At 44.9% G+C, this 26,169-nt stretch overlaps 2 protein-coding genes across 2 annotated transcripts in view; one reads left to right on the top strand and one right to left on the bottom strand.

Annotated features, from left to right (window-relative positions):
• Positions 1-26,169, bottom strand: part of NSD1 (nuclear receptor binding SET domain protein 1) — a 274,149-nt gene that overhangs the window by 158,058 nt on the left and 89,922 nt on the right. The window lies entirely within an intron of this gene.
• Positions 101-24,748, top strand: LOC142203941 (lateral signaling target protein 2 homolog). The gene is made up of 13 exons (XM_075275058.1): positions 101-220; positions 9,946-10,086; positions 10,732-10,869; positions 10,947-11,149; positions 12,479-12,568; positions 14,953-15,042; positions 19,223-19,324; positions 20,513-20,911; positions 21,278-21,357; positions 21,437-21,538; positions 23,273-23,348; positions 24,298-24,412; positions 24,496-24,748. Exons 1-13 carry the CDS (start codon positions 179-181, stop codon positions 24,637-24,639), a joined length of 1,722 nt encoding a protein of 573 aa, XP_075131159.1. The 5' UTR covers positions 101-178; the 3' UTR covers positions 24,640-24,748.

Here is a 26,169-nt window from a genome sequence, read left to right as displayed (position 1 = left end):
AGCAGACAAGCCCCGCCCCCTAGTGACAACACCACATGGCAGATGTCCCGGTTCTCAGGTCGGTGACGTCAGCACGCCAGTCATTGTTTGAACAGGTGAGGGAGGAGTGAGGTGTGGGAGAAGTCATGTGCTGACGGGAGAGGAGCATTAGGAGTCAGGGCTGCGGACAGGACGGAGCATGTTACCTGCTGTGGTGCGGAGGTGGCTGAACAGACCTAAGGTAAGGGGGCGCTCACCTGGGGTAAGGACTCGCAGCTTCTGCCCCCTCCTCCTATGGAAGCTGAGCTCTGGTCCCCTGTATGTGCCCCATCCTAGGAGATACTGGGCATGGGACTGACCGTATACAGCCGCTGCAGCATAGAGAGGGTTAACCTGCCCTCACCTGTAGCCTGCACTTGTTAGACCTGTTCCAGGGATGTGAAGTCAGTCAGGTGTGAGCACGGATCCATCCCGGGGTTAGCATAGGCTGTGTGCTACACATGGATGGTGCAAGTATTAAAGGGGCGCTCTGCTAGGACTGGGGACTCACTGACTCTTACTATCCACTAACTTTAATGTTAGCATCGCACTGACCAGCAGTATTCATCAAAAGGCACAAAACCCAAACAGTCCTATTGATGTCTCCCTGCCCGACGCGTTTTGCAAAAGTGCTCATCAGTGTATATTTAGAAGGACCCGGCGATCCAAGCTGCGGAGCTTCACACCCTGAGTGTACCTGATAGTGGTGCGGTCCTTGGTCTCAATATCCCCTGAAACGCGTTGGGTGGAGACACACAGGGTCAGTTTTGGGACCGCCCTTGTTAGGGCTCTATTTTTGGGGTGACAGGGTGTTTCAGTATTCGTCTACTGTACCCAATGTGTCTGACCCTAGTTTGTGATGCTACATTATCTACTGGAACTGGTAAGCATGTCCCGTTATTTTGAATACCCCTTTTTCATTGATGATGGGGTTGGTCTCTATTGAGAATCGATAAATGTTATGTTTTATCCATTGTATATTATACACGTGTATACTGGAAAATCTGTCCCTACTAGTTAGGGCGGGTTCACACCTGCACCCGGTCTCTGCTTTGTGGGTTTCCGTCTTCTGCCCGAGAAACTGGACAGGAGACGGAAACCTGGCAGTCAGTGACCGCCCATGAGCGTCTTCTGGTCTCCGCAGTGAAAACTTTTTTTTTTTTTTTTTTTTTTTTTTTAACTGGACACAAAGTCCTGCATGTTCGACTTTAAAACGGTTTCGCCGCGGAGACCAGAAGACGCTCACGGGCGGTCACTTTGCAAACCCATTCAAGTGAATGGTGTTGAAAACTGACTGCTGGTTTCCGTCTCCTGTCCGGTTTCTTGGGCAGAAGATGGAAATCTGCAAAGCAGAGAACAGGGCGCTGGTGTGAACCCACCCTAAGTCACCAGCAGTATTCCTAGTATTTAGACAAAAAAAGACTATAAAAAAACCCACATTTTAATTTTTTTTTTTTTTTTTTTGTCGTCTGTAATAAAGGTATCTCTCTCCCTCTGCAGTGGTTTAACCAGTTGCACAAGTTTGGGTCATCTCTGCTCCATCTGTAAATGTTAATATCATGTAGGTGACGTGATGTGAGATTGTACCGTCCTATTGTTAATAAAATATACCGTCTCTTTATATACATATGTGAAGCCCATAGATGTCTGACCTGTAGCCTATAGCGAGTCCCTATCAGAAAATCCTATAAATGTTAGTTTTTCAGTATGAGGCTATAGGACTAGGTGGTGACTTTGGCCACCATTCCCATCGTGCGACCAAATATCACCAGGTCACTCTGTGTCTCCCTGCAGTGCTCAGTTATCTTGTGACTATAGGTGGCAGTACCTTGGGGATTGCAATGTGACTCCATTTGCTTAAGCTAGTCAAGGAGTCACTGGCTGCAACCCAATGTGAGGCCAAATATGGTAAAGTTGTCATGTAGTTCTAGTCTGAATCATGTAATAATTTGCTTTTTGCCTTGTTCTTCCTAGCACAACTTGTTTCTTAAGGCAGACTCCTTCATAGGTGAAAGCTGAGCTGCTGGGGTACAGGTCAACTGAATCATTAAAGGGAATGTCTTGGGTCGATTTGGGACACTTAACCACCCAAAGGGCCATTGGCTTGGAGTTTAGTGACCCAAATCGTCCTGACCTGGTCATTAGAAGATGGTCCCGAGTCTGAAGGACATTTTTTATTTTTCTTCATATTATGAGATTTTACAAATCTTGACAGGTATCAACTACTGAGGACTCTCAATCTTTACATTCCCTGGAGGACTCTACCTTTTAGATCTACATGGGAAAAAAAAATCAAACCACTTTCTAAACTCCAGTGTCTTTCATCATGGGAATAATAATTAATAAATAAAATTTAATTTTAAAAAAATAAAACGAATAGTAAAAATAAAATTATTAATACTAATAATATTTAATTACCGTATATACTCAAGTATAAGCCGACCCGAACATAAGCCGAGGCCCTAATTTTACCACAAAAAACTGGGAAAACTTATTGATGCGAGTATAAGCCGAGGGGGGAAATGCAGCAGATACTGGAAAATTTCAAAAATTAAAATGGTCGGAGTTTTTGGGTGCAGTAGTTGCTGGGGAAGGGGAGGGGGTGTTTTGGTTGTCTGTCTGCCCCTTCCCTGAGATTCAGGACTGTTTTTTTTTTTTTTTTTTTTTTTTTTTTTTTTTTTTTTCCCCTTCCCCCCCACTTGGAATTCAGTCTGGATGAATATAGGGGATCTGCAGTGCTCCTATCAACCCCTTCCCGACAGAACAGGAGCACTGCAGATCCCCTATATTCAGTAGACCGGGCACTACTTTTATATGTATTCTAGGGAAAGCAGGGATTTAGAACATTTATTTATTTTTTTTAAAATCCTTTTTTTTTTTTTTTTTTTGCTGACTCAAGTATAAGCCGAGGGGGGCTTTTTCAGCACAAAAACTGGGCTGAAAAATTTGGCTTATACTCAAGTATATTATTAATAGTAGAAATAAAATTCATAGTAATTTTTAAAATTAAAAATATTTTTAAATTTTTATTTGTAGTTTTAAAATTATTATTAATAATAAAAATTCTAAAAATGATTATCTTAAAAACAAATGAAAAACCTTTAATGGATAAGGGCCAACTCATGTTGCTGGTATATAAGATAAAGGGTACATTGCAGTTTTTGCAGTGCAACCTCACCACACCGCTTTTATATAACTTTGTGTTTTATCCCTTGGCTTCACGGCCATGCTCTTTACTTTTCCCACTAGCATTGCCTGGAAGAGTCTGTCCCTTACACCTGTATTCAGTGCAGTATGTAGAGCAGTAGTATTTACCCCTACGGGGGATTGTTGTATTAGGATAGGTTATCAATCTCAGATCAGCAGGGGCGGACTCCTGGGGCCTCCACCAATTAGCTGTTGCACTCAACGAAACGCATTGGAACAGCACAGCGCCAAATGATGTATAGCGGCCTGAAATAGTATTGCAGCACTGCTCCCGCTGCAGCAACCTGTGCCACTGGAGTTGGGTGATAAAGTTACATTCTCACTGAGCTAATATTGATCACCCGCCCTAAGAATAGGTGAAGAACCCCTCAATGCTGAGGCCCCACATTGCGGAAACACAGCTTGAGTGGATTGAACAGATGGTAAAAGTTTTAGGACTTTCTATATATTTCCCATTCCTTTTGTAGCCATTCTTGGCTTTGGCTCTAAAAAAAAAAAAAAAAAAAAAAAAAAAAAAAAACGCAGCAAAATCTGCAATAAGAGAAGCTCCGTTTCTGCAAAGTGGGGTCTCAATGTCTAAATGTAAGAGGTCTGTTACTGCTCATGAGATGGATGAAGGTGATCACTCAATGTATGCTGCTAATGCCTGGTTCACATCTGCGTTTGGTAATCCGTTCGGGGAGTCCACATGGGGAACCCCTCAAACGGACTACCGAACGCATTGGCAAGTGGAGAGCTCATGAGAGCACACGGACCCCATAGACTATAATGGGGTCCATGTGCTTTCCGCATAGAACATGCAGACAGAAAAATACTTCGTGACCTACTTTCATGTCCGCATTACTTGCACGGAAAGCACAAGGACCCCATTATAATCTATGGGGTCCATGTGCTTTCACTGCACACCGCTTGCCAATGCATTCGGTAGCCCATTCGGAGGGTCCCCATGTGGACTTCCCAAATGCAGATGTGAACCAGACCTTACATTGACTTGATGAAAGGGTTAATACGATCTCCTACTTACATGGCGCATCCACAGTATGTACAACCATGTTTTCGTTCTGACCATTTGATGTGTGAACACATGCTTAAAATAGAGAAATACATAGGGGGTTAGGAGAGAAGGCGTCAATGAGAAATGTGGACATCACATACTAGTAAGAACTGGGTAGAAGAACCGATCACTCATCGTGGCGGAGGATATGTTTAGCCATAACACGTAGGCCTTAGTTTGCATACAAACACTAGGTAAACTTTGTACCTCATTCACTTGAGCCGCGTTCACATCTGCATGGAGACTGTCGGAGTCTGCACTTGAAGTCACCTGGAACGACTCAGGTGGAGGAGATAAATCTAACTAGACTCGACGTCTTATTGTGGGACAACAAAACTTGATATAATTTATCATTATCTGAAAGACTTACAAATGGCAGCCTCTCTTCTATGAGGTTGGTTCACACCGATCTGATTTTTCCTGCAAAACTGCAAATTGTGACACATCCTAAGTAAGTCCAGACAATTCTAGAGGGTTATAGGTAGGAAAATATCGCAATGACTCCGACTACTGATGAGTCTAAAGCTCCATTCCCACGGAGTAACGCGCCGCTCATTCTGAAACGTAAACACGTGTCAGAGTGAGCGCTGTAAAACAGAATCCCATTGACTTCTATGTGTGCCGTCTTGCGCGTGCGCTACACATTGAAATCAATGGGAGGCTTTTTAACCCATCGATTTCAATGGGTAGCGCGCGTAAGACGGCACACATAGAAGTCAATGGGATTCTGTTTTACAGCGCTCACTCTGACACGTGTTTACGTGTCAGAATGAGCGGAGCCTTAGTTGCCACAGGGACACTTTATATGCCAACATTTCCTGTCTTCTGCTGTGTTCTTATTTAATAACACAGGGCAGCTCTGTTGCATTGCTAGCAGTCTAGATTGGTGGTTCTCCCCTTTAAGTGTGGGCACCTCTGGGGGTAGTTTATGGGGTTTTCCACTCATGAACTATATACTCAGAGTATATAGTTATTGAACCCCAGGGGAGGTGAATAAAGTGTTACTTACATCTCCTGGGCTCTGGCGCTGGGTCTGCTCCCTGTTTGGGTCTCTGGAGGAATATTGGGGACTGCTGGAGTTTGTCACCCACTAACCATATAATTTCTAGTCTCTTCCGACCCTGAGAGGCCCATAAACAGATGGCAGAGGCCTGTGATTGGCCCTCAGCAGGGTGATGCTATGTGTCATTATGTCACATGACTGCTGAGGGCCAATCACAGGCCTCTGCAGTCTGTTTGTTTACAGCCCGCCTCTGAGGATCGGAAGATACTAGAGATTATAATGGTTAGTGGGTGACAAACTCCCAAAATCTCGAAATTGTTAGAATATTTGTGACAAACTGCTATCCTCCATATGTAGGTGGGATTTCTTCTTAATTTTTGTTTTGTTTTTTTTCATCACTCTGGGACATTGTCACAGGTATCTTTTGGAAGAATAGTGGGAGGGGGCTGCACTTTCTGAACAGCCCATGCGGACTGTTCACGATCTACGTTCCTGTCCACATGACTCATGCGGAAAGCACACGGCCCTCGTTCTAGTCTATGGGGTCCGTGTGCTCTCACTTTACACTGCTTGCCAATGCGTTTGGTAGTCCGCGTGTAGACCCTCCCCCGAACGGATTACAGACACAGATGTGAACCTGGCCTAAGGGTTACTTTGCTTGAAAAGGAACACTGGCCTAGATAACCCGTCTTAAGACGTGATCCCTGCAAAGCACAACAATAATAGTATACATGTTCTAATAACAGAAGGCCAGACCTAACCTGAGTGACGGGCCCTCTTAGTTATGTCAACAAGCGGCACAAGGATTCATTCTTGGTTCCTGCACAGTGACGGTATAAAGCTGACGGGTACAGGTTATTGTCACTGCTTAAGCCATACGTGACTTATCAGGACAATCTGTTGTGTACGTGAGGAGTAACGCTATTTTTGTGACTTTTACATCCTGCTGTGTTTGGCAGTTTCCCCCTTTTTGCATTCTGTACCTGTAGGTTTTGTAGAGAGGAGCTGCCATACAATGCACACGGTTGGGAGAATTTATTTGCGTCTTATTGGCTGCTTGTGCCTTTTTCCTGAGATATATATATCTATATATATATATATATTATAGCCATAATACCAAGTTATTAAAAAGGTGTAAGATGTATAGCAAATCTCTATAACGTTCTGTCAGCTGCAGGATATATGTAGAGAATTACTAACCTGCACGGGTGTGAGTCAATTACTTTGGTTGCGATGGAAGCCTTCATAAGTAGCCTTAGCATCAGGCACAGCCTATATATATATATATATATATATATATATATATATATATATATATATATATATATATATATATATATATATATATATATATATATATATATATTAGTGTGTGTCTTTATCTCCTGCACTTCCTGCTCATTCCGCCTTCTTCACCTTCCTATAGACTTCTAGACATGAGTCATTTGATCTATAGTCCATCTCCAGACAGATCAGTGATAAGAGTATATGGCTAGGAGTCTATGTAGGAGACCCGGTGGCGATACGTCCTCCACAGTCGTCTTTTCTCTCCACTGGTTTGAGTATAAAACCGGCAGAAACCCAATATACACCTGGCTGACCCCATTATAGTCTATGGGTGTCCGTGGGTACCCGCATTTTTAGTGGACTGGATCTCTGTTGTGCAGGTCCAAATGTGGGCCCGAATGACTGGGCCAGCGAACCTAGTGTAAGGTAGACTGAGGGGAAACTGCTTTATAATAATATACAATATTATTGCCTATACAGTACTATACATTTTTTCCAGAGTTTGTTGAAACCATGTCTTTAAGCTCCGAAATATATTTTTGCAGAATAATGCCTTATCATTCAATAGAAGTACCACATGTTAGGATTAGTGACCTGTTCTCTGTAAAGAGCCAGTTCAGTATAGGTAGCATATGTATTTTCCATCCATGCACTCCCATCTAGCTGTATTCCACACTGTTTCCACTTTGTCATACTCTTATCCTTGCAGTTCTCCTTCACGTTTCTCTTTGCACTGCTATATTTCTCACAACGGGACAGCTAGAGGCAGTACCATCCTTTCCTGCTGAAGACATGTTCGTTATTTTGTTTCCCTTTATACTCGTCTAAATGCTCGTTATACATTCGAGAAGATTATACTGTGAGCTCCATCTTTGTGACTGTCTCCATCTTCATAATGGTCTGCAGTAGTTTAGGCCCACGTTACGTAAACCAAGATATTTTTTTTTGTTGCAGATTTAGCTGCGGTTTTTTGAGCCAAAGTCAGAAGTGGCTTGAAAAGGTCTTGTTTAACTTCTCTTAAATCCGCTCAAAAAACCGCTGCAAAATCTGCAACAAAAAGCGCCTTAGACCTACAAAGGTGGAGCCTAAAGAAACACTAAGGGTAAGGGTTTTAATTTTTTAGGAAAGGGTTGTGCTTTTTTTTTTTTTTCCTCCTTCTAAAAACTTGCCAATATTTAATGTTAAAAATGATAGATTTTTTTTCTTTTCCGTTTGGAACCTGTATTGACACGCTTCGCCTCGATCACAGGACACTCATGGTGACGCAGATATTAAAGCATGAACACCCAGCCCCAAAGCAAAACATGACCCACGCCGTGATTCCTGCAGCGTTCTGCTTTATCGCAGCTTCTTGTAAAACCTGCCAAGCGGCTGATTCATGTTCTTCTGGCTCCCTTCTTATGTCCGCGTAGACGTGAACACCTGCTTTCTACATTTTACTTTCTTTTGTAGACTTTTCTTATAAAGAGAAACCCCTGGCATTCTTTTTTTCTTGCAATTGTTGACCTAAAGAAAAAAGATTAACTTGCCATTTTTCGAGCGAGCTTCATTAGTTTGCGATCTCTGTTGGCTAATGACATATTTATCAGGCAGGTCTTGATAGGCGATATCTTTTTGCTCCATTTACCTTTTCGGCTACAGATAACTCGGCCAGCTAATGGCTGATAAGACAGCGGCCCATTGTGAAAATGAAGTCAACAATATCATTCAAGCCTGACAGTATGTTCTGCCTTGGAATTCGGGGCATGTCAATTATACCTATGGAAATGCTGGCGGTTTCCCTATAGAAAGTCTGCAGGGGAAACCCACTGTGGACTCTCTGTGAAAAGTGCCCCGTGATGCTACGTCAGGCAAATTTTAGAGGGATTCTATCATTAAAATGAAAATTTTTTTTTTTTCTTCTCAATCACACGTAGGAATAACCTTAAGAAAGCCTATTCTTCTCCAACCTTTAGATGTCTTCTCCACGCCGCCGTTCGGTAGAAATCTGTTTTTCGTCGGTATGCAAATGAGTTCTCTCGCAGCACTGGGGGCGGTCCCCAATGCTGCAAGAGAAATCTCCAGCGCCGCCTCCATCTTCATCTCTGCGCGCCTTCTTCCGGAGCTGGATTCAAACTTCTACGCATGCGCAGTCGGCTCCGCCATCAGGCCTCGGGCAGAGCTGACTGCGCATGCCCGCCTGGTGTAAGCGGCCATTTTCTTGTGGCCGCTTACACAGTAAGCTGGGGTAAGCGGCCACAAAAAATGGCCACGCGCAAGTGCAGTCGGCTCTGCCCAAGTCCCGATGGCAGAGCTGACTGCGCATGCGTAGAAGTTTGAATCCAGCTCCGGAAGAAGACGCGCAGAGAGGCCGTTCCTGAAAAAGATGGAGGCGGTGCTGGAGAGTTCTCATGCAGCATTGGGGACGCCTTTTCAAGGAAATGGCACAACTATTGGATTATCTAAAGGTATGATCGTACGGTGCTCGGCATGGTGTCCTATACAATGCACTGTCTGGTTTTATATCCAGTTCCCTGGGGACAGGCTACCTTAAGGCCGGAGCCCCATAGGAAAAATCACAGCAATTTACAGTACGGGCAAAGTGGATGGGATTCTAGCGAATCCCCTGCCCACTTTGGAGTAAAAATTACCATGCGGACATGCTGCGACTTCCGAAACTGGCGTGGTTTTGGAAATCACAGCATGTCAATTATACCTTCGGAAACACCAGCGGGTTCCCCAAAGGTATAATTGTAACAAAGTCCTCAGAGGTGAACTTTTGGTTTAAAATGTTGTTGGAAGAACCGTAATGCGTTGCCGCCGCGGTTTTTCCCGCAGTGCTTTTTTTGCTGTGGGATGTCCCATGGGGCCTTAGCCTACAGTCTACTTTGTTATAACACTATATGATATACCACTGAGGTACATGCTGTCTAGGCTTGTAGCTATTACTGTCACGTTTGCTCAACATTCAAGGAAGTTGTGAGTTGTAAAATTTTGTTGTACAGTGTTGTATGATCCTTGAATTTATTGCTTATTTTTTGTTAGATAGTGTTAGATAGTGTTAGATAGTGTTAGATAGTGTTAGATAGTGTTAGATAGTGTTAGATAGTGTTAGATAGTGTTAGATAGTGTTAGATAGTGTTAGATAGTGTTAGATAGTGTTAGATAGTGTTAGATAGTGTTAGATAGTGTTAGATAGTGTTAGATAGTGTTAGATAGTGTTAGATAGTGTTAGATAGTGTTAGATAGTGTTAGATAGTGTTAGATAGTGTTAGATAGTGTTAGATAGTGTTAGATAGTGTTAGATAGTGTTAGATAGTGTTAGATAGTGTTAGATAGTGTTAGATAGTGTTAGATAGTGTTAGATAGTGTTCTTATTGCTCTTATTTCTATGCAGAAGTCAGATCCGCGTCTGCTGGCAAAGTTCTTTTACATCGATGAGGAGGTGAGCTCGGTTGTCCATGAATTACAATGTCTCGACGTGCGGAAGGATACTCAGAACTACTTGGTTTTACTCAGTCAGCTACACAACGGCCAGGTAAGTCAGATGTTGTAAATAATTTATAAGCTGGGTGACCACCTATGGTCTTCTGATACGTTTAGACATCTTATACATGTACAGTTTTTTTTTTGGTGGTCCCTACATAGTTGTGCCCTGTTTAGGCACAGAATAACTAACGTTTTTTAGCTATTGTGTATCTTCTCCTGCAACGAACGGCAAAAACATTCATCTACCTTTAGTGATGTTGGTTTTATATAGCAATTTTGATCACAATTTTTATGTGGCTGCAGACACCTGAAGCGAGGACTACATAGTAACTTGAGCAAAGATCGACGTGTAAGCTTGTGAATCCTTCAGTGTAAGTGAATGGACCATGACTTCTAGTCTCAAAAATCTCAAGCATTGCTCAAATTTTTTTTTTGCAACTACTGTCGGTCATCCTGGGGTTTGCAATGCAACTCCATTCACTTAGTGAAGTGATTACAGGCGACACCACAATCTTTGTAGTTACCATGTAGCCTTATGGGTCGGTGCCGTCACCACTGACTTTGGCTTTTCCCAGCCATAACTATTTTATCTTCCTAGTTCCTTTTCCATAAGGGTTAATGACAGTAGCTGCCAAATTTTGTCAACCAATGAACTTATTCAACTTGTCTTGAGGAATTTTAATTCTACCTGCAGGAGCGCATGCTTGCAATACTGGAGCAAATTCTAGAGCACTGTGTGTCCTCAAAGAGACGGCAAAGAGACTATCACGTCAAATTTCCAGATGACTCGGTAAATAACGCGATGACAACTCATCTCCTCTTTGCTGCTGAGGTACGGTTGCGTCTAAATTCAGTAGTAATCTTCATAATCTTCTGAGTATAATTTATTCACTATGAATATTTTCTTAGCTTTTGGTAGGAGGCACGTATGTTGAAGTGGAAGAGTCAGATGGAGTTTTACTTCGACCCCTAGCCCAGGAGCTCGTACAAAGTCTGGATTGCCTGAGAAGGGTTCTAAGAGAGCAAAGCCTTGAAGATCCTGGAATATATCCAGAAACCACCCACAAGGCTCTGCTGCAGTATGACAACCTGTGTGCTGAGTTTGAGCTGAGGTGCGTATTTGCTAAATTGTTTGTCTGGCTTATAGAATTGACATAATGGAGAATATGGGAAGGATATGCAAATCTGACTTCCATGATGTAATTAGGAAGCCAGTGACTCAAGTATGCACACCAATAGAGGGCGCTCACTGAGAATGTGCAAGTCTATCATCCATGAGTCTGTCAAGCAAACCAATAGAGGGCACTCCCTTTAACATCATGCCGACCTTCTCAGAGGCCTTTGTTTGCTATGATGTTGGGATTTTACCAGGTACAGTCTCTCAGCCAAGGACAGCTGTTTCGATGTTGTTGAATCTCATCAGCTTGGTGCAGAGAGGACTGACCTGGCAGAGGTGAGAGGCTTAGACAGGGTTGAGGGGATATCGTCACTCCTTAGGGAGAGAACCACCATTTAGGTCTGTGGAGTCTTATTAAGCCATGAGCGCTCCACTGTGCAAAGGAACATGAGCAGAATATGCAAATCTGACTTCCATGATGTAATTAGGAAGCCAGTGCCTCAAGAAAGCACACCAATAGAGGGCGCTGACTGAGAATGTGCAAGTCTATGTTCATGATGTAATTAGGAAGACAGAGTCTCAGTCAAGCAAACCAATAGGGGGCGCTTCCTTTAACATCATGCCGACCTTCTCAGTGAGTGCCCTCTATTGGTGTGCATTCTTGAGGCACTGGCTTCCTAATTACATCATGGAAGTCAGATTTGCATATCCTTGCATATCTTCCCATGTTCCCTTGCGCTCATGGCTTAATAAGACTCCACACACCTATATGGTGGTCTCTCCCTAAGGAGAGATGATATCCCCCTAACCCTGTCTAAGCCTCTCACCTCTGCCAGGTCAGTCCTCTCTGCGCCAAGCTGATGAGATGCAACAACATCGAAACAGCTGTCCTTGGCTGTATCTGGTATAATCCCAACATTATTGCAAACAAAGGCCTCTGAGAAGGTGGAAATGATGTTAAAGGGAGCGCCCTCTATTGGGCTGCATGTCTGAGGCACTGGCTTCCTAATTACATCATGGAAGATAGACTTGCACATTCTCAGTGAGCGCCCTCTATTGGTGTGCATTCTTGAAGCACTGGCTTCCTAATTACATGATGGAAGTCAGATTTGCATATTCTTCCTATGATCCTTTGCACAGTGGAGCGCTCATGGCTTAATAGGACTCCACACACCTAAATGGTGGTTCTCTCCCTATGGAGTGACGATATCCCCTCAATAATGGAGAATAGTGAATGTCACCATAAGAAGAATCTGGTTCCAGATATGGAAATGTGTAGACTTGCTGCAATGTAACGTAATTCCTTTACTTGACTCTTTGACAGGTATATGTCATTGGTGGTCACCATAAAGACTCCTGAAGAAATTTACAAGCAGCAGCAGGTAGCAGTACTCTTCTGTGAGACTGTGTCCAGGTCAGTATTACAAAACCATGAGCGTGACCTGACTCAACCTCAGCATCAACTTTACCCTGTAATGTTATGACCCCAATTGCTTCTCTTATACAAGTGTGAATGTTACAGTAGTGCGGAACAGTCTTAGGCTGTTCGAACGCCATTTGGCGCTTTCGTCCTGGAATCTGCTTGAAAAATGCAAGTAGGACGTCTCTCTCGGCATCTTTCAGGCAGAAACCCGGCTGACCCTGCTTAACCACTTTTTAGGCTTAGGGCTAGTTCACATGTGTTAGGGTGGTTGAGGAATTTGGTCAGGAAAAAATCCACTTCAGGAATTAGGAAGCTTTTTTTTTGGAGCGTTTTTTGACCCGTTTTTGACTCCAGCACAGTGAGTGGACCTTGAGAAAAACCACCGGGCGTTTTTTGCCAAAAAACACTATCGGTTTTTCCGCCCCCATTGACTTGTATTGATTTCCTGAGGCGGAATCCGCCTGAAGTAAGGCCATTTTGTCAGCGGTCTCCATAGACCTCTATTGTGAGGGGGCAGATTTTGAAGCGGATTCTGTGTCAAAATCCACCCCCTCTTGCCCCGTGTGAACAAGCCCTAAGGCCCCACAGGCCAGAGACGCCGTGCGAAAGCGCTGCAGGAACAACCGCGTTTGGAACGCATTTCTGTTCTTCCTGCAGCATTTTGAACAGAAAGTTCAGAGTTTTCCTCTGTGAACTTTTTGTTATTGTTATATCTATGGGAAAGCCGCCGGCTATAATTGGTTTTTACCGCAAAGTGGGCATGGGATTCACATAAATCCCATCCACTTTGCAAGTACTGTATTAACGCTGCGATTTCTCCCGTGATGTTTCCGCCGTGGGCGTATCACGGCTTTTCCGGCCCATGGGGCCCCAGCCTTAAGCAGATTAGGTCTCCATTAGAGATGAGCGAGTAGTATTCGATCGAGTAGGTATTTGATTGAATACTATGGTATTCGAAATACTCGTACTCGATCGAGTACCACTCGCTATTTGAATGGAAAAATTCGATGCAGAACCAGCATTGATTGGCCGAATGCTATACAGTCGGCCAATCAACGCTGGTTCTTCTCCTATCTTTAGAAGTCTTCTCCTCGCTGCGTCCCTGTGGCATCTTCCAGCTCTTCATTCACTCTGCTAGGCATCGGGCCTGGGCAGAGCCGACTGCGCATGTCCGCGCTACAAGAAAATGGCCACATTGACTGTAAGCGGCCATTTTCTTGTAGTGCGGGCATGCGCAGTCGTCTCTGCCCAGGCCCGATGCCTAGCAGAGTGAATTCATTGCCGGATGACGACACTGGGACGCTGCACGGAGAAGACTTCTCGGAGAATCCAGCCCGACCCTCACTCGTGGACTTGGTGAGTTCAGTTTGATTGAATGTTGCCTACCCCTGAAACGAGTGTTTCCCCCATAGACTATAATAGGGTTCGATTCGAGTAGTCTAATATTGAGGGGCTACTCGAAACGAATATCGAGTATTTAACTACTCGCTCATCTCCATTCTTTGAGTCTTCAAGCAGACCCGAAGAATGGAAGCCAAACACTAGTGGGACCCTAGCCTAAAGTAAGATTGTAAGCTCTTGTGAGCAGGGCCCTCAGTCCCATTGTGTGAAATGACGTTCTTTGTTTTGTATCTGTCTGTATCTGAACCCTACAAATTGTACAGCGCTGCGGAATATGTTGGCGCTATATAAATAAAATTTATTATATATTATTATTAAAGTGGGGATTACCTTGCTTGAAGATGTTCTACTGAGTGCTGAGGTGAGCAGAATGAAGTTAGTAATGTATACGAGTAGGAAAACACAATCTATTTATTTAAAAAAACAAGTAACAAAATTTGCATAAAATTCCCTAACTTTTCTATGCTATTGAGAACAAAAATTTTCAGGCATTGTCTTTTTGAGACTAGAAAGGAATTCCCTGGGGCCGAGCAGCTGTGGAGATTGCAATAGAGGAAATAATTGATGGTTCTTATGTGCAGGCTGTAGTCTAAAGGAGGGGCTGTTGCTTAATAGTCATTGTGGTCAGGGTCTTCTTTCTGGGTCTGAAGCTGTTATTTTAGCTATAGGCATTAGATCAGGGGTAGGGAACCTTCGGCTCTCCAGCTGCTGTGAAACTACAACTCTCAACATGCTCCATTCCCTTCCATAGGAGTTCCAAACAGCAGAGCAAGTATGCATGCTGGGAGTTGTAGTTTTGTAACAGCTGGAGAGCCGTAGGTTCCCTACCCCTGCATTAGATGTATACTGGCCAGACCTGACAATTTTGATGGCACCAGACAGCTATTTAATATATCTAAGATTCTCCTGATGGCAGTTTTTGGACATCTGGGATTTTGCCTGTATTTCAGAGGGAATTTTTTTTTTCTTTACAGAGCACTACAAAGGGGCTATCTAACTCAAGAAATGATCGATGACTGTGAACCAGAGCTGATGATTTCCATTCCACGCCTGGCAATTATAAGGTGAGTTTATATTCAGGGCTGCAGCAGGAGGTTTGGTGTGTACCCATAGCCCTGCTTACTGTTCCATCCCACTCTGCTTTTAAAGGAAACCTTTATATTCCCTTATAATGCAAAATTGCTGATATTGCCTGACATAACCTTTGGTGGTTTTAAAGCCTGATTCTCATCTGGGTTCTGGTTTCCGTTCAGGAAGTCAGATTGGGGACCTCCCGAGCGGAAACCTATCCGCATAAAAAAAAAAAGTGGTTACCTAAGGAAACCCATGGACCCCATCAATGTCGGACTGGGGTGTCTAGGGCCCACCAGTGGAATTATTTCTAGGGGCCCACCATAAGGATCCCTGCAGACCAGTGATACCAAGACAGGGCGGCTAAAGGTAATAACATGTCAGGAGCCATGCTGCTCACCCACCATACGAAGTGCAACAACGCACTACCTAAACCTACTGCTACAGCCTGTATGGAAAGTGAACAGCGCGGCTCCTAGAAATGTTACCATTCCCTATAGCCGCGCTGTCCTGGAAGAGCTGATCTGCAGAGGTCCTGGCTGTTGTTTCATCACAGATGTAATATTGATGGCCTAGCCTAAGGACAGACCATCAATATTACAAAGATGGATAAACCCTTTAAAGATTTGTCCAGGAATTGGAGCAACTCATGAGCTGGAAAATAAAAAAATAAATAAAAAGCGCCTTCACCTGTCCCCGTTGCTCCGTTGCCCGCCGCCAGTGTCCATTCAGTCTCGCGCCGGCGCCTCCTTGCTGGGAGTCCTGCACCTCATGTGATCGCTGAGACCAATTAGATACAGGATTTCCAGAAATGAGGCCATGAGACCAAACAGACACAGGCGGGAGGATAACGGGGCGCTGGGGACAAAAGCTCAATGAAAAACACTGTGGAAAAAATATATTGAGATTCACCGCAATTTTTTTTTCCCAAAATGTTTTTGTAGCTGCGTCTTGCTGTTGCGCCTAATCCTTAAAGAGGACCTTTCACCAACTGGGGCACATGAGGTTTAATACAACGCTAGAAAGCCAACCGTGCGCTGAATTCAGCTCACTATCAGCTTTCACGTTCTGTGCCAGTACCGTAGATCTTCATCGTCAGAAGAGCGATTCTGACAGTCAGTCAGGAACGCCCTTCCTCACGGTAGCGTCTAGTTTGAATCCTGCCAGGAACAACATCTACAAGGAGTTTGTATGTTCTCCTTGTGTTTGCATGGATTTCCTCCCATTCTACAAAAAAGACAGGATAGGAAAAGCAATGTACATTGTGATCCCTATATGGGGCTGACAATCTACATAAAAAAAATAGAAAGTGTTTTTTGCTATGTTTCGCTCAGTTGGGCTTAATCCTTGAAGGGGTTGTCCAGGAATTACAGGTTTCTACAAGGAGGCCGGTGAAGGAAAAAAAGTAAAACCCACACTCACTTGTCCCTGATTCTCCTACCCCTGTCTGCTCCAACGGTGCCCTGGAGTTTTTTAAGTCCCCGCCACACGTAACTGATGAAGTCAATCATCTGCCTCAGCAGCCTAAGAAAAGGAATCGGGATATCACTCACATATGTCACGTGTGACGTCACTTGTCCTTTCCTTAAGCCACTGATTGGCCTCAGCAGTCATGTGTGGCGATGACATTTGCCAGAACAACGCTCCGGGAGCCACTGGACCAGATGGATGTGGGAGACACCGGGGACAGGCGAGTGTGGGTTTTGTTTTTTTTCTTATTTTTCACCTTTCCCTTGTAGAGAACTGTAATTCCTGGATAACCCCTTTAACATCTCAATATACTGAACATCACACTGTAAAATACAATGCTAGTATGCATAATGGTAGACATGTACAGAAGAAAACAGAAACACACTCATATGCTGGATATACTTAGGCCTGGTTCACATCTGCGTCCGGTATTCCATTCGGAGAGTCCGCTTGGAGTCCCCCGAACAGAAACCTATATGCATTAGAAAGCGGTGAGCAATGAAACACACGGATCCCATAGCCTATAATGGGGTCCATGTGTTTACCATGCAGTGTCTGCATGAATGGTGTGGTGAGAAAAGTGCTGCAAGCACTCCTTTTCTCTCCGCATGATTCGTTCGGACACTGCGTGGAAAATACAAGGACCCCATTATAATCTATGGGGTCCATGTGGTTTCATTGCTCACCACTTTTTAATGCACATAGGTTTCTGTTTGGGGGACCCCAAGCGGACTTCCCGAAAAGGAATACTGAACGCGGATGTGAACCAGGCCTAAGTATATCCAGCATGAGTGTCTTTCTGTGTTTTATTCTATACATGTCTACCATTATGCATACTAGCATTGTATGTGAACCAGGCCTAATACATATAACATACAGTTACACACATACATTCATATATATATATATATATATACATACACACACACACACACACACACACACACACACACACACACACACACACACACACACACACACCTATCTAAAAACATACAGGACTCACACAGTATACCAGACACTTTACACAAATATATACACGTATTGTACCCAAAAAATGTACTTACATTTGGCTCGGTGCACTGGGTATGGAGGAGGCTCATGTGCAGCTCTGTCCTGTCTGGCAGTGGTGAAAGCTCTTCTTCATTTGCAGCAGCCGGCAGACTTCCCCCTGCACACTCCGATCTGTGTGGAGGGAGGGGCAGGACAGGTCCTGCTACATGACGGCAGTGTACAGCGCAGGGAGCAGAAGACCCTGCGCCTGCTAATGGTCTCTCATACTCCCAAGGATTGGCCCATTTTGGGACGGTCAGGAACCCAATCGGGCCCCTGAAGAGCCCGATAGAGTCCCTGACAAGTGCATTTGCATAGGTTAAATGAAAGCTGATAGTCAGGCTCGGGGCCCACTGAGGGGATTCACCGGTTCCCTGCTGGGCCAGTCTGACCCTGGATCCCATAGACTATAATTGGGTCCGTGTGGATTCCACATGAAAAATGCATCTTGCAGGACTTTTCTCCGCATTTTACATGCAGAGATTGGAACAGAATGGCCTGAACGCAGATGTGAACCGGGCCTGAGTGTTTGGCCCTTTTAAAAATCCGGACTCAAGGATAGGATATGAACCCATCATGAGGAGCAGGTAAGCTGTTCCCAAAGAAAGCTTTGAGGCAGCCATAGTTCGTCAGCTGTGTCCTGTAATACAAGACATGGACACAGAGCCTTGCTTTGGACCGGCCCATTAGGAAGTGGGTGAATTCACTGGTGCAGGGGTAGGGAACCTCCGGCTCTCCAGTTGTTGCAAAACTACAACTCCCAGCATGCATACTTGCTCTGCTATTCTTAGAACTCCATGAAAGTGAATGGAGCATGCTGGGAGTTGTAGTTTCACAGCAGCTGGAGGGGCAAAGGTTCCCTACCCCTGCATTGGTGGGTGCATGAGCCAGAGTAAGCCCCATGCTCCCCATGCTGCATGCTACTGTATGAGACCATATCGCAGGCTTACAGAGCTAAGAGGGGCCTAGCTCGAGGCAAGAGACAGTCACGCCTCAGGTCAGAAACCTTTAAGTGTATCTGTGCTTTAGGAATTTGCAAATAGTTGCCAGGTAATCTTTGCAGCTATCTGTACAGTGGGCCCTCAGAATGCATTTTACTGCTGGGCCCAGGGTACCTGGTCCAGCACAGAGTGGGGCTCAATGCCAAAATCATCCAGTAAAAAAAGACCTATTTTACATAGTATGGCACCACCTGGTGTTCAGCATGTATAGCAACATGCACACCCATCCGATGACCTGAATTGCTCTGTTCCACTCTCCACAGTCAGGCCTCTGCATAGTGGTCGTCCATTCACAGCACAACAGTCAGATATGGCTTTCTGCTGGTCAGAGCCTCTGCATTGTAGTAAATTGGGACTATTGTCAGATAGAATAGGGGATGGATTCTGATTACAGAATTGTAGAATTTAATCTCTTGCTGACATTGGACGACCATGTATGTCCTAAGGGTGGCCAGGGGAATTTTTGATGTCAGTTCTCGCCACCCATTGATGTCCTGTGTCCTTTCCTTAGTCCACTGATTGACGTTTCCTTTGGAGCTGATGGATTTTGGCCACGCTGTATTGTTTCCAAAACTTTAGATTTTTTAGTTTAATGTTAATATCTATGTACTGTATTGGGTCTGTACAGTGACTAAATGGTTTCTTTCAGTGGGCTTCTGATATTCCCTGATGGACCATTAAACCTGGAGAGAGAACCAGAGGAGATGTGTGAACTTTTCAGTCCATTTTATGGCCTGCTGATAAAAATAAGGTAATGGCAAATGTTTTGTGCTTACTTATGGTCTGTACAGTCTTGCAGTTGGTAAAAAAATAGGCCGTTGTCTACAGTCCTAAGGCTGAAGGTTTTAAAGCAAAAAACAGGAGTAAAATAACAAATTCCTATGTTTTATTGCCTAGTTAGAGTCTATACACAGACCCCATTATAGTTTATGGGGTTCGTGTGCTTTTGCAGCACAGTGCTTGCAATTGAATTTGTATTCCGTTCGGGGGTCCCCATGCGGACTCCCCTGGATGGAATCCAAACGCTGATGTGAATGAGGGCTTAGCTCTAAGTTTGGATAATACAATGCTTGGCTGCCTGCAGCCCTTCAGATGGGCATTAGAGCTGACTACATACTTGATAGTCAGTCAGCCTTCTCTGCGCCGGGCTGAAGAGATCCAATCAGATCGAAACAGCTGTCCTCGGCTGAGAAGACTGGCTTGGTAAAATCCCACATCATTTGTAGCAAAGGCCTCTGGTAAGGTTGGGCATGATGTTAAAGGGAGCGCCCTCTATTGGGCTGCATGACTGAGGCACTGTCTTCCTAATTACATCATGGAAGACAGATTTGCATATTCTTCCCATGATCCTCTTCACAGTGGAGCGTCTATGGCTTAATAAGACGCCACACACCTAAATGGTGGTCTCTCCCTAAGGAGTGACGATAATCTCTTAACCCTGTCTAGAAGCCTCTCACCTCTACCAAGTCAGTCTTCTCTGCGCCGGGCTGAAGAGATCCAATCAGATTGAAACAGCTGTCCTTGGCTGAGAAGATTGGCTTGGTAAAATCTCACATCATTTGCAGCAAAGGCCTCTGGGAAGGTCGGGCATGATGTTAAAGGGAGCGTCTATGGCTTAATAAGACTCCACACACCTAAATGGTGGTCTCTCCCTAAGGAGTGACAATATCCCCTTAACCCCCACTACATACTTGATAGCGCAGCAAGCTCCCTCTAGTGGCAGTTTATGAAATCCATCGGGTTATACTTTTATATTTTATGTCGGGCACAGGATTGGGAACTTTAAACTAGGCCTTACGTATAGTATAGAAAAGATATGAAGTTCATTCCTGGCCTTTCCCATCCTTTTAGTTGAACTGGATGGACAGAAGTTGTTCAGAATATTCTAAGAAAAAAAGTATAGTAACGCTGACCTTGTAATTTTATTTATTTCGATCAGGGAGTTACTCTGCGTATTGACTGAGTCTGAGCTATTTTCCCTCGAGAGAGCCTTGTGCTCTTCCTCAGAAGACGCTTCCACAAACCTGTCCTCCTGTGTGCCAACATCTCCAGATTCCTCATCTCCTGGCTACAGCGACCAATCTACCAAGTTGTCGTCTTCTACTGAACAGACTTTGCAAAATGCATCTTGGACAAATTATCCTCCTAGTAACACTGGTGCATGTAATAGTACCGTATCTAGCGCATACTATACCTGTGCTCAGAGCGCAATAAACACTCCGCAATGTATTGTAGCCGTAGATCGTGACTACGTAAGAAGCCAAGACGTGAAACTACAGAACGGTACAAGACGACCCACAGACGTTCTCCGCAGTCTGCACGTTCGCTGTTCTATTAGGTACGTGCATATAATAAAAACAACCTTTGTATGTATCTTGTCACCCATGTTGAGGATTATAGTCCTCCAAATGCACTGTGGTTTAAGCGTCTCTTTGAGGGCTCCCATAGAAAATGAATGGCGCTGCACCCGGCCACTCCACCAGGACAGGGGATCCATAGTCTGAGAATTGGTGAGGATCTTGGGAGATCTCAAGCCATTGTTCTCTGAATGGAGATAAACTTTATTGGATAGTTTGAAAGCAAAGCAAAAATGGGATCGTACCGCAGAAAATACAGAGGATAGTGACGCTTGAATCAAGAAAGAGCAAAATAAATTGGCACTGAAAGGGTTAAAAATAACTTCTTTTTTTTTTTCCATTTGTAGGGAATCGAGGCTCAGTAATGTGCGCTCCCGGTACCGCAGTGACAGTGATATGCTGCATCGCCTCTTTGTATGCATCGCTGGTGAGTTTTCCTCCGACACTTGGTCGTAGCAGGTTGCAGCCTCGTATCTCCATCTTGATTCTAGTCCTCTGTCTTACAGGTGTTGCTGACCAACTACAGACAAACTTTGCAAGCGATTTACGTGTTATTCTAAAAACTGTGTTTGAGGCGGTGAGCTCCAGGCAGCAAGCGGATACGCAAAGTACGTAATGTATATAGCAGTAAACTAGGGGGACATAATAGATAATGCATCTGGCAGGGACTTGGGGACTTAGGGACTTCCTCTCTATTGGGATTGCCCATATGTATAGGGAAATGGGAAGGAATAGCTGTTGGATGAACAACCTTTTGGTTGACGGCGAATTTAACACCTATATAATCAGCCTGATTCCCCTCTCCCATTAAAAACGGTTGACTGACAGCTACTGTCAACGTAATGGGTTCATGGAATAAAGTAACATACAGTGATGTCATCAGAGGACAGGGAAAATGCACACGGTAATATCACAGGGCTCTTATACATAGCAATGTTACAATAAAATAATATTGTACATACCGTAATGATCACACTATTAGGATCGATAGTATGAGAATAATATGGAAGATTGAAAATTAAAGAAAAACATTTGCATTTCAACAGTGTGCACACAGTAGAAGTAACCAGGGGCTGCACACTAAAACTAAAGAATGGGGCCATAGTCAATATTTGCTGCACATCAGGAGTGAAGAGCGCCCCCCCACCTCATTAGTTTGTGCTCTGCAGTGGCGTAACTACCAGGGTAGCAGCTGCCACGGGGCCCGGCACATTAGGGGGCCCGGGGACAGTAACTACTGCTACTTTTATTTTTTTTTAAATAGGCTGTTACCGGCTGGAGTTACTCCAGCCGGTACCGGGCCCTATTTACTTACCGATCCTGGCAGGGATCGGAATCTGTAAGTCACACCGTGGGCCCAACAAGCACCATTATACTCTGGGGAGTATAATGATCGGAGGCCCATAATATTACTTACCTCTCCGTACTCCAGGCAGGCTTCGGGCCTACTTGCGTGACGTCACCTGACCGGGACCTGCATCCATATGCGTCATGACGCAGGCCCCCCCGGTCACATGACATCCCGGACATCATTGAAGATGGCCGACAGCGGCGAAGACTGCATAGGAGCCATTTTTTATAAAAATGTTTTTATCCCCCCGCCCCCCCGGGTCTCCAATTATTATACTCTGGGGTCTGAAAAGAGTATAATAGTCGTTCATGGGTGTCCACAATGGAGCATAATACTGTGTGCAGGGGCCACTATGGAGCATAATACTGTGTGCAGGGGCCACTATGGGGCATAATACTGTGTGCAGGGACCACTAGGTGGTATAATACTGTGTGCAGGGCCACAATGGAGCATAATACTGTGTGCAGGGACCACTATGGGGCATAATACTGTGTACAGGGGCCGCTATGGGGCATAATACTGTTGTAGGGGCCACTATGGGGGATAATACTGTGTGCAGGGACCACTATGGGGCATAATACTGTGTGCAGGGACCACTATGGGGCATAATACTGTGTGCAGGGACCACTATGGGGCATAATACTGTGTGCAGGGACCACTATGGGGCATAATACTGTGTGCAGGGCCACAATGGAGCATAATACTGTTGTAGGGGCCACTATGGGGCATTATAGTTTGCACAGAAATGCAGGTTTGGGGGGTGTCGGTTGGTCGAGGTCGTTGGTGTTGGTCGGGGGGGGGGGGGGGGGGGGTCGGGGAGGCGCCATGATACAACTTCGCCCCGGGTCCCTGCCATTCCTAGTTACGCCACTGGTGCTCTGCATAGCAGTTGCTGTATCTGTCGCTGTGGTAGTTTCACCCAAGCACTAGTAGAAGGGAAACTGATTTACAGATTATAATTTAACATAAACCTTTTCCATATCTGTCATAGAATTACCTGGAGATTCCCTTCGTTTACCAGATTGCTCCGCTTGCCGAAAAGAACAGGAAGCAGCACCGACGGGTAAGTTGTCTGAGAAGGGGGTTGGGACAGGAGGCCATGCTCCAGGGAACGCTCTACGAAACTAGATTTATTTTGTGACTGTTCTATATTTTAGTTCACTAAATGGAGTGGATCTAGCTTTATGTAGTAGCTTGTTGCTGCTGACATGTCCAATCAAAGTGAGATACACAGTCCAGTCACATTAATGTGACCACCTGTCAAAATCCAGAATAACCCCCTTTGGCAGAGCGGACCGCTGCGAGACGTGCAGGAAGAGAGGAGATGTTGTGATGATGATCACTGGGATGTTGAGCCATGCCGACTCCAGTGCCGTGGCCAGCTGCGCTAGGTTACGCGGTTGAGCATCCACCGATCGAGGTGGTCCCACAGATTCTCGATTGGGTTCAATTCCGGGAAATTTGCTGGCCAAGGGAGTACGGTAACCTCATCCTGGTGCTCCTCCAACCACGCACGTACACTGCGAGCTTTATGACACGTCGCATTATCCTGCTGGTAGATGCCATCATCCTGAGGAAAAACATTTCGCTTGTAGGGGTGAACATGGTCCGCAAGGATAGATGCATACTTGTGTTGATCCATGGTGCCTTCCACAGTGATGAGTGCACCCAGATGGCTGATGACACGTGCCTTCTGCCATTGGTTATTTAACGTTGATGCCAAATATAGGCGGTGCTCACATTAATATGACTGGACTGTATTAGAAAATGTTAATATACAACATGGCCTATAACTTTAGGCTAAGACCCCATTTTGCAGAAAATGGACTGAGCAGAAAGGAGAAGTATAAGAATTGTCTACAAAAATTCCTATTCCTTCTGTGGCCACTACCAGGTTTGACTAAAAAAAAAAACCACACCAAAATCTGCAACGAAAATGCGTTTTTGTAACCTGGGTTTTATCCTTGCTACTCTTTTGTCATCAATGAATATGTGATCCTTATATTGCTGTTCTTGCCTTTACCTAGAACCTCCAGAATGGGTTCCAGACAGCGCCAGTACCCAGTGCACGAGCTGCTGTGCGCCCTTCACGCTATTACGAAGGCGACATCACTGTCGGAGTTGCGGAAAGGTAGTGATTTTGTTCCACTAGGATGTAATGAAACGAACCCTTCAGGCATGTTCTATATATTTATTTTTTTTCTCTTCTTTTAGATCTTCTGTTCCCGTTGCTCAGGCTATACAACATTTCTTCCTCATGTACAAAATCCTCAGCCTGTTCGAGTTTGTTCTCATTGTTACCACGTGCACTGCAGTCCTCATATTCGTCACAATGCGGAGACTGAAATCCCTACCTAGCTTATTGCTTCTATGGCAGCGGAAGAAAAGTGGTTTGCAAGCACATTTCAATCCCTTCCTTGTAGGGTGTATCCAGACTGCGTGGCTAAAACTGCAGGGGAACAAAATGTTTTTTTGTTTTTTTCTCTCCATGCAGTCGGAATAGACCTTTTAGGCTGAAGCCCCACGTTGCGGAATCGCAGCTTTTTTTTGTTGGAGATTTTGTTGCGTCATTTTGTTGCTCAATCCCCTCCTGGCCTTGGCTCAAAAAACGCAAAAAAAAAAAAGGTGCATTTCCGCAAAGTGGGGCTTCAGCCTTAGGGTAGGTTCACGTGGCAGAAAATAAAGAGGAATTCCTCTTTATTTTTTGCCGCCTGTATTTTAGCCGCGGTCTAGCCACGACGGAATACCGATGCAGTGCATTAGCCTTCTGTTGCGGCATCCCGTTCCTGACTAGGCCTGGATGAATGGGCCTAATCAGGAAGGAGTCTCGAGCTGTGGGCCCTGTGTCTGAATCAGCCGCTAAATCCGTGGCAAGATCGAGCAGGACGCTTCTTTTTTCTGTATCCTGCTGCCATCTCTGCCTCCCAAGTTCACACGGGGTTTTTTTGGACCGGAACCTGAGGCGGAGTCCAAAATACAGTAGCTGCTACTGGATGCCGTTGCAGTCCACTGGTATCCAATCGCGCACTCCGCTCCAGATTAGGCCAAAATGAATGGGCCTAGTCGGGAGGAAGTGTCTTCAGGCGGATGTCGCGAGGCGAGTCTGCCTGACAGAATGAGCATCTCTCTTCTTTTTCCGGGAGCCGGTTTGTTGAATGAGTTTCAATGGGAGCCGTCTTTTTGGTCAGGATTTTGAGGCGGATACGGCCTCAAAATCCTGACCAAAAAACTGTGTGAACTTACCCTCAGAGGTGAAATTCAGGAGGAATCTGCTCCGGATTTGGGGGCGAAGAGCGCAGCAAATTCTGGAGAACGGCTTTAGGGCTCGTTCACGCGGGGGGACGGATTTTGGCACCAAGAGTGACGCGGGGAGCCGCGTCACTCTCTGGTTAAAACCTGCCTGCCACGACCGTCGCGGTTGCAGCTTCCCCCTCCCAGAGTCGACTCCGAATGGGCTGACTCCGGAGGTTGAAGCCGCGACAGCTCGCTTCTTTTTTCTGCTAGCGGCGACATGCCACAAGCAGAAAAAAAAAAGAACGCTACTGGTCTCCATAGACCACCATTGTATGGAGGCGGATTTTGAGGCGAAATCCGCTGTCAAAATCCACCTCCTTGCCCCCGTGTGAACTAGCCCTTATATGTACAAATGCTTCTGGACAATCCTTTGTGTTTACAATGAAGTGTGAGCAGGGGGCATCAGCAATTGAACAGGGTAATGTTTTTTTATATATAAGGTCTTGATACATGTGTATGCCCCATTGGAAGGCTCACTATTCAATATTTAAGATGCCTTTGCCGTCTTATAGTGTTATGTATTTTAAATTGGATATTTTTACTCGCCTCATTTTTGATTATTTTTATGTCCACTCCAGACTACTAGTGTCTGTG

This window comes from Leptodactylus fuscus, chromosome 5, assembly GCF_031893055.1.
Source record: "Leptodactylus fuscus isolate aLepFus1 chromosome 5, aLepFus1.hap2, whole genome shotgun sequence".
NCBI lineage: Eukaryota > Metazoa > Chordata > Amphibia > Anura > Leptodactylidae > Leptodactylus > Leptodactylus fuscus.
Note: the sequence above shows the minus strand (reverse complement) of the source record. Positions and strands in the feature narration are given on the sequence as shown.

What these genes read in the sequence shown, in the direction of transcription:
- LOC142203941 (XM_075275058.1), top strand. Translation starts at nt 179, where the DNA reads ATGTTACCTGCTGTGGTGCGGAGGTGGCTGAACAGACCTAAG. An exon ending in GGTGGCTGAACAGACCTAAG is followed by an intron (nt 221 to 9,945) that starts GTAAGGGGGCGC and finishes ATTTCTATGCAG; the next exon opens with AAGTCAGATCCGCGTCTGCT. An exon ending in GTCAGCTACACAACGGCCAG is followed by an intron (nt 10,087 to 10,731) that starts GTAAGTCAGATG and finishes TTCTACCTGCAG; the next exon opens with GAGCGCATGCTTGCAATACT.